This window comes from Pseudomyrmex gracilis, unplaced genomic scaffold (genome assembly GCF_002006095.1).
Source record: "Pseudomyrmex gracilis isolate BER0280 unplaced genomic scaffold, ASM200609v1 scaffold_483, whole genome shotgun sequence".
Taxonomy (NCBI): domain Eukaryota; kingdom Metazoa; phylum Arthropoda; class Insecta; order Hymenoptera; family Formicidae; genus Pseudomyrmex; species Pseudomyrmex gracilis.
Window position 1 is genome coordinate 6,127 of NW_018021067.1, and position 9,455 is coordinate 15,581.

The 9,455-nt window shown below is 40.0% G+C and overlaps 1 protein-coding gene across 1 annotated transcript; it reads left to right on the top strand.

Annotated features, from left to right (window-relative positions):
* The first annotated feature begins 2,500 nt into the window (after positions 1-2,500).
* LOC109860848 lies at positions 2,501-8,803 on the top strand. Its single transcript, XM_020440222.1, is given in 11 exon segments — positions 2,501-2,504; positions 2,590-2,805; positions 2,884-2,949; positions 3,029-3,370; positions 3,797-4,007; positions 6,518-7,377; positions 7,380-7,829; positions 7,832-7,959; positions 7,995-8,100; positions 8,103-8,549; positions 8,592-8,803. Coding segments are annotated over 11 exon segments (3,042 nt in total).
* The last annotated feature ends 652 nt before the right edge of the window (positions 8,804-9,455 follow it).

Sequence of the window (9,455 nt, forward strand, 5' to 3'; positions counted from 1 at the left end):
CATATCTGCTTTTCTGTTTTTAAACTTTTTACTTCCTCTTCAAATTGCTTCAGCTTCACCGCTTCCTTCTCCCTACATAGCTCCCTAAAATTCTTCCTCAGAACTACATAATCTTCTCTTTCAATCCTGCCTTGCCTCCATATCCAGTATGCTTTTTTCACCTTTCTCTTCAAGCTTCTACACTCTCTGTCCCACCAGTCCTTCTCCCCTACTTTCCTCCTTCTTGCTCTGCCTCTCTTAATACTCCAGCATTCCTTTACCCCCTTCTTTAAATTTTCCCATAACTCCTCCACGCTTTCTCCTTCTATGTTCATTCCGTTGCATCCTTCCTTGTATCTCTTAATGCTCTCTTCATTGCACTATTTCCTTAAAAACTTCATTGGTCCTCGCTTCTTCCTTCTCCATTTTCCTTATCAATGTCACCTCCAACGGTTGGTGATCCGACTCCACTCTTGTTCCTACCTTCAAGAGAAACTCACGAATAATCAACGCATTATGAGATGGCGCATTATTGTCATGGAGAATCCACGAGTTGTTGCCCTACAAAGCAGGTCTTTTTTTGCGGATAGCTTCGCGTAACCGTTTCATAACTCCTAGGTAATATTTAATAAGGTAAATTAATTATTTAATAAGGTAATATTTAAGATTTCATCGACGTTTTCATCAGTTTTCGATGTCGATGGCCTCCCAGGACGAGCATCGTCCTCAACAGCCTCACGACCACTTTTAAAGCGTTCATACCACTGGTACACCTATGTTTTCGATAGAGTATCGTCACCATAACACTTTTGTAACATTTTTAATGTGTCGGAACACTTAATTTCATTTTTATAGCAAAATTTAATGCAAGAACGTTGTTCAAGTTTTGAATCCATTTTAAAAATCGCCGCGACGTAAAAACTTGATGTAAAGAAATCACTGTCATAAAGGTAAATGAACAGCTGATAAGCAGAAGCTTGGCATGGGTGTCCGTAACAGTGCTGCCAACGTGACACAAACAACAGAATTCTAAACCGATAAGCCCGCGAGGTTTAAATTAAAAATTCCGGTTATTTTTTGATCATGGTAGTATATAGAACACTTGGATGCGTTAGCATCCAGCGTTAGCGAATGTTCCAAGTATTTAATACAAGAAACAGAATTGTTACTCTCGAAAGCCTATATAAACGCAGACATTATCAAATTAACAATTAAAAGTAATTACAGCAATATCGAACATGCTGTACAGACGCAAATTAAAAATTTCTAGATACGTACTTTACCTTGGTATTTCTAGAAATGTGTACACTTTATTTGGATAATATTGTTCAAATTATTTTAGCAAAGCATTAGAAATAATGTCTTCTCTCTCGATTTGTATACAAAAATATATTTCAATGTGAATAAAAATTGAAATATGGTGTCTTTCTATAAAATATATATATTGTGTTTTATTTTCCCTGCACGAAACCCGTCCTATTCGCACGCACTTTATTGAAAAACGAAAACTTAGAACAAAATTTTTGCGGCATTCCCGCGCATAGAAAATAAATGAAAATTCTTTGATATAAGCTGTTTTTATATCACGCATTCTGCCGCTGCTGCAACGTGTTTTCTCGTACGTGTCTATCTCGAAAAATTTTGCGAGAAAGTTTCTCATAGTGCAATTTCAAAGTCAGAAATCAAAGGTCCATATATCGCAAGTCCTTCGGTTGTCTATTGCGAATCAGGGATGTAAATCTCCGTTTTTATGGAAACGGAGCTAATGTGTCTCATCCTGTTGACAAAAAATAGTGGAAACTATGTCTGAGTAACAGACGGTCAATGCCAATACGTGACATCTTAGGATCATTTTTTCATCTACGAAGAATTTATTTTAGGGTTGTAAAATCAATGTCAACTTTATGGAAAAGCAAAAACAGATTTTTTCTTACCGCTGGCACAAAAAATAATAAAAACTTTATAACATTTCCGAGTAACAGCCGGTTTGTCAGTTTGTGACATCCTAGCTCAACTCTCACTTTATAATTTTTGGGGGTGAAACAGCGTATAAAAGATCTGTTGCAAAGAGAACAAAACACAGTCTGAGTTCAGAGCAAGAATCAGTCAGTTCTCCAGTGAAAAATAAGCAGTGAGTATCAGAATTCTAAGTAAGTTTGTTTGTGTAAGCACTATTTTTGTGTAGTGTACAAATATATTTTTATTACAAAAATGTCGGCAAAAACAATGCAAGACATTGCAACGCATGTAATGCAATGTACATTTGACGTATTTATGTCAATGCATATGCGGAGTGTGTTGCTGCGTATACGAGAAAATGCAGGCAACATAGATTTGTTCTATCAAATCGCGCATCGGATATCTAATACGTTCCTCGCAACATTGCAGTCACGCGCTGGGATATTTTGATGAAGATTCACGATTATTGCACATCGCGAGCGAAGTAGTGGAATTTCGCGCGGCGCTCCAGCATGATGAACAAGATGTGCAAGGATTAATCGCACGAATGATGCGCGATAATATGGGTGAGTAAAAGTTTTATTTTTGTAAGAATATTATTTTTACATTTGTGAAACTGTTTTGATATACCGCATGTTTTATTTACTTTAGTGAACAATCGTAACGAGGTAATCGTAGCGCCGGCAAACGAAGAAGCTGCAGCGATGCCACCCCGTTTTGCTTCTTGTCAGCAGCAGCAAGTTGCGAGCGTATCGCCTCGTGTGGAACCTCGGGCGGTAGCCAGGGTGTTGTCAATGCAACGCCCTGCTTCTACGGCCCAACGTCGCCGACAAGAGGGGGCAGAAGAAGCAAATGAACCTCCGCTGCGTAAGTTTACAACCAATAAAACAAGAATTACTAACTTTTAGAATAAAAATATATCAACTAGTGATTTTCACATTTTAGGAAGAGCCCGTAGAGATAAAGCGGAGCTTTCTCCTCCTCCTCCTTCTCCTCTCGCCTCTAATTCCGGTAAGTAAACTATCTCTAAATAATTAAACAATGAGAAATATAAAGAAATTATATATAAACTGTTATATTGATTTTTTAGATGAAGACGTGCAAATACTGATGCACATACGGCCTGATGGAAATATCAACAATCAGCAGCAACAGGCCGAAGCGGAAGAGGAACGGGCGTACGAATTACGAAGAAGGCTGGTGGACGAAGAGCTTGCAGACATCTTTGAGCGGGAAACGATCCATTTGTCAGAGTTCAGTGAGGACAACGACAACAACGCCGTCGATGAGCGCGACGAAGACGCCGACGATGAGCGCGACGACGACGACGACGACGACACCGACGATGATAATGGCGATGATAATGCCGACAAAGACGCCGACGATGAGCGTGACGAAGACGCCGACAACGATGAAGATTCCATCGCGGAAGGTTAGAATAGATGTATATAATTGTATATAGGAGTATATAATTGTATATAAGTGGTATATAATTTGATGTAATAAAAAAAATAAAAGATCCAATGTTACTCATGTTACAATAAATATATACATATGTATATATAGCTGTTAATTCGATGTCGTAATTTCACCTTCTTCCCAATATAAACTTTAGAATAAAACTAAGAAATATAAAGTATAAAATAATAGTTACAATCCGTTACACTGTTGATAAAATAAAGATACAAACTAAATAAAGATAAAAAATTAGAAACAATAAAAATTATTGAGAAAAGATAAAACGTGCGATTAAATAATAAAAAGAAAAATTTGATCTTTTATTCTGTGTAACACCAATTAATATACTTAAAGTTTTAATATTGTTGTACTAAGCTATTTTTATTTACAGTACAATAAGGGGATGGAACTGTAAATGTTGCGCAGGAAAATAGTAGTGAACAGAACGGCACCAACAACGAGCGCAGCAACAGTGACGTCGACGACATCACCAACACCGCCGAGCGTTACACCGGCAGCAGCAGTGCTACTCCCGCCACCCCCGACAGTGCTGCCGATGACGAGAGAAGCGAACAGATTGGTGAAAATAATAATTATTCATTAATTCGCTCGTGAAATTGTCAAGAAATTGAGTTGAAAGGCCGATCCGAGCAGTAAAATACAAGTTGGTCGTGTATCACAAATAGTCTTTATTAATTTCACAGACGTTTTGGTCACTGGTTTGGACCTTCTTCTCAGTGTATACAAATGTGATCTAATAATAAATTAAAGAGTATAAGCGCAAAACGTAATGAAACAGAAAAAACCGTGATTACAAATGAAAAAAAATTTTTTCTAAGTAAAAAATGTAATACATACTTCAAAAAGATAACACGCGAGCAGACAGCATCTAAAACAGTCAAGCACAGGACACTGTGTACTGGCGCGCAATCTCAACATACAACAATATATACCGATTTCCCCACCATTATCTTATATACAAACATGTTCATATCAATAACACAGAGAGACAAATATCAATCTGAAAACATATTTAAACTAACGGATTATCTTTTAGATTTAAACAGATCTAAGAAAGAAAAATAAGGTTTAAGTTTGTCGGTATCAGATTTGACATTTATCGGATTGTCTTGTAACTGAATGTGGAGCATTTCTGAAATAGATCTCTTGTAAAAAAATATTTTTTAATCTAAAATTTTAACATCGTTTCAAATAAAATCGTAATTATTATTTAAACGATGTTCAGTAACAACCGATAAAATATTTGAATTTTTATTAATCTGATTCCTATGCTCCTTAATTCTAGTTTTTAACATTCTCTTCGTCTGTCCAACATAAGAAGCATTACAATTGTTACAATTAATTTGATACACCACATCTTTATTTTGATCATGATCTATTTTATCCTTACCAACCTTACCAACCTTTACAAATTCACTCAATTTGTTTAGACTTTGAAATGCCATCGAAGTTTCCTTAGATTTTTTGAACCACTTAGAAAATGACATAGACAAATCAGTCAAATAAGGCATAACATAATATTTAATATTAGTCTCACAATCATTGGACAGTGGGACAGTCTTATTAATACGTAAATTCAATTTGTCATTAATTAAGAACTTGATTCTATTTCTGATTGTCTTAAAGATAAAATGTAATGGATAGTTATTCTTGAGAAGAACTTCAATCATAAATTTAAAATTATCTTCATGGTAGCAAGGGTCAGATAATAAAAAAACTCTATCAACCATACTTATAATAGTACCGATTTTTTGTGATTTTGGATGGGAAGAATAAAAGTTCAAATATCTCTCTGAAAAAGTTGATTTGTGATACCAATCAAAACTTAATTTGCCATCAAAATTTAAAATCTTAACGTCTAGAAAACTTAAAAAATTGTTTTTTTGTACTTCTATTGTAAATTGTAATCTATTATGATAACTATTAAAAATGTCCAATAATAACTGTAAACTGTCATTAGGTGCAGTCAAAATGATATCGTCAACATATCTGAAGTAAAATAAAGGTTTGAAGTTCAATTTTTTTTAAACCGATTTCTCTAAATCCTGCATCGCAATATCAGCCACTATTGGAGATAATGGGAAATCCATTGGCATACCGAAGATTTGTCTATAAATTGTATTATCAAAAAATTTTTTTTTATTTGTAATCACGGTGTTTTCTTTTTCAATACGTTTTGCGCTTATACTCTTTAATTTCTTATTAGATCACATTTGTATACACTAAAGAAGGTCCAAACCAGTGACCGAAACGTCTGTGAAATTAATAAAGACTATTTGTGATACACGACTAACTTGTATTTTACTACTCGGATCGGCCTTTCAACTCAATTTCTTGACAATTTCACGAGCGAATTAATGATTAATCCACGCCGGCTGAAAATGAGGCGTTCTACAGCTATCCAAATTTTTTTGTTTTTCGATTTCATCACCATATATTGTGGAATTATCAGCGCGAACTTATTGAAAAATTGGATATCAATTAATTTTAAGATTATTAACGTTCGAACTTCTCCTTACAACGCCAACGGGCACAGGAGTTGATGGAGAGAGCGGGCGTCACAATTCCGGAGGAGGGCTGCGGTATGAGGGAAATTGAGCGATTTCATCGGTACCTTGCCGGCGAGGGAATAGCTATAATTGTTTACGCCTCGTCTTCTTTCGCAAACAGCGGAAAACCGTTGTACGACGGTGGTGCGTTGCTCGCCTCTTTCGGACGCGAATCCTTGCTACGTTTAAATATTCTTTATTGCGAGGGCTATTGTCCAAATTTAAATTTAAGAGCGGTGGCGGGGAGCAGGAGATACTGCATTCCTTGCAACCTGCCTTATCGCTCCGAACGCGAGGAGTTCATCGATGCTCGCATAAATGTCTGCGTTGTCGCGGTGTGCCGTCGTGCGAAACGGAAGAAGTTAAATTAATTCGATGCGAGCAATGTAAGAAAATGTTTTACGGGCTCGAGTGTCTCGAGCGTCACCGAGCCGAAAAATCGTACGGAGACGGTTGCGTGTGCAGCGCCTTGCAATTTTGTGACGATTGCGGCGTTTGTACAGAACGGGTGCGGAGCACAAATGCGGCGTCGTGTTTTGTAACATTTGCAGGTCGCGTCAAGATGTGAACCATCTTTGTTATATTCGACCTTCCGCACGCGAAAATTTCACTGGCAAAGAGAAAAACGCGCGCGTCGCATTCGTGTTCTACGATTTCGAGACCCGACAGGACGAGACGCTCAAAGGTACAACGTCTGTAAAAATTCACGTGCCTAGTCTTTGCGTCGCGCAACAGATTTGCGTCATGTGCGCAAATGAGGACATGACGGTACGTTGCCGGTGGTGCGGAGTGCGCGAATTCGTGTTCCGCGATGATCCGGTGAGGCGATTCGTCGATTTCGTTACGAGAACGACAAAATGTTTCAAGCAGATTATCTGCATCGCGCACAATGTCGAGGCGTTCGACGCGCAGTTGATCTTTCGTTACATCACGGAAAAACGTGTCGATTTGGATCCACGAGTGATATTAAACGGGATGAAGACCATTGTATTAACGGCCGGGCATACGAAATTTATTGACACCATCAACTATATGCCGATGCGTTTGTCACCTTTGCCGAAGGCTTTCGGTTTGCGGGGCGGGGTGGAAAAGCGATATTTTCCGCATTTATTTAACACTTACGCGAATCAGTCGTACGTCGGACCGATACCAGCCATTAAATATTACTCGCCGGATAGTATGTCTAGCGAAGAACGCAAACGTTTTTTGTCATGGCACGCGGAACAGACGCACGAAAACGCAGTTTTTGACTTTCATCGCGAGATAGAGCGTTATTGTCGTAACGACGGTGATATTTTGCGGCGAGCGTGCATGGCCTTCCGCAAGATATTTCTCGAGCGTGGAAACGTATGTCCGTTCGAAGAATGCACGACCATTGCTTTTACATGTATGCGAGTTTTTCGTAAAAACTTTTTAGTGAAGAAGAAATCGGCGTCATTCCTCGCGGCGGATATTACCTCGCAGATACGCAATCCCGCAAAACTCTGCAGTGGCTGGTGTGGAAGGAGCGCAAGCTCGGCCACACCATTGTTCACGCGGGTCACGGGCGAGAACATCGTATCGCGAAAGTCGGAGGCATTCCCGTCGACGAGTATTACGAGACGGCAAACGGTGAGCGTCACGTGTTGCAATACCACGGCTGCTTTTGGCACGGGTGTCCCGCGTGTTTTCAAACGGAACGCGAAGAACGTCTCTGCACGGGGGAACGCGAAGTGTACGACACGATGAATTCGCGATACGAGCGTACACTGACAACGTCATGGCGTCTTCGCAAACGGGGCTACATCGTGACAGAGAAATGGAAGTGCGCTTTTGATCGCGATATGCGGAAAAATCGCAAAATGCGAGCGTTTTTAGACCACCATCCATGCTTGCAGCTGAACCGCTCTCACCGCGTGACGCGTTTTTTGGCGGTCGAACGGGAAACATCGCGATTCGGCGCGAAGTTACGGGTACGGAGAAGATACGTTACGTAGACGTGTGTTCTCTATACCCTTACGTAACCTCTATAACCTAACCTAACCCTGACCTTACGTGTTGAAAACCGGCGCTTTCCCGATTGGACATCCGAAAATTCTCGTCGGAGAGAAAGAGTGCGCCTCGCTCATCGGGGCGATGCCCGATGTCGATTTTTCCGCGAGAGGCTTGTGCGTTGTAGAGTGCTCTTTCCGCGCAATCTCTTACACCCTGTACTCCCGTATCGTGTACAGGGCAAACTGCTGTTCGCTTTGTGCCGCAGTTGCTGCGAAAACTTCTCACAGACTCAGTGCTTGCACGAAAATACGCGCGATCGTAAATTCAAAGGCGTGTGGGTATCCTGTAAATTACGCATAGCTGTGGAGAAGGGTTATCTTGTAATTGCGGTGAGCGAGATATGGCAATACGAGACGATCCGATACGACGCTGATACGCGTCAGGGAGGATTATTTGCCGAATACATATACTGTTTTCTCAAATTGAAGCAAGAGGTGAGTGGATGGCCGAGCAAATGCGTGGACAAACAATCTAAGGAACGATATCTTCGAGAATACGAAGCAGTCGAGTGTATCGCTCTAGATAGAGCAAACATTGCGCAAAATCCGGGTTTACGCTTGGTCGCAAAGCTGCGCCTCAATTCGTTTTGAGGAAAATTCGAGCAACGATCGAATCTGACGAGTACTGAGGTGGTAAAGACGCAGGAACGTCTCGTATCGCTATTGTTGAGCCCCGAGCACGAGGTAACCGATATATTACCTGTGAATAACGTGGTAATATATGTTTCGTGGCGAATGCGGGACAAGGCGGTCGTACCCTCTTCGATTACCAACGTGATAATAGCGGCGTACACGACGGCATAGGCGCGATTGAAACTGTACAAATATTTAGAACGTTTAGGTGAGCGTGTTCTTTATTACGATACAGATTCGTGTATTTATGTAAGCAGCAAAAAACTCGGCGAATACGAACCGCGTACGGGGAAGTTCTTGGCCGATATGACGGACGAGCTCGAAGGCTACGGGTAGTTACATTGAGTCGTTTGTATCCGGTGGTCCAAAATTTTACGCGTACGTAATTCGTACTCCGGACGATGGCGCGCGAGAGATGAGGAAAATCAAAAAACCAACTCTCAATTCCGCAACCTCCCGCATAATTAATTTCAATAGCGTTAGAGAAATGTTAATACGAAGAGAGAGAAAAGAAGAAAATGAGTCGATAAATCTGCATTTTAGAGCGATTCGTCGTAGTTTGTTTCACGATGTTGTGATGCGGGATGAATAAAAAATTTGCTCGCCGGTTTTGCTGAAGCGTAGATTCATCGACGAGCGATACTCCGTTTCATACGGCTACTTGGAATAAGACTTTTTTCCGCGCATTCTCTTGTAAATAGTTTGTATATTGTAAACGTATTAGTAAGAGTTAAAAATTGTGTATATATGTTTTCCGTCCAAATGGGTCATAATGTAACCAAGCGCTTTGTACAATAAAAGAAAAATATGTAAGTTATTTTAA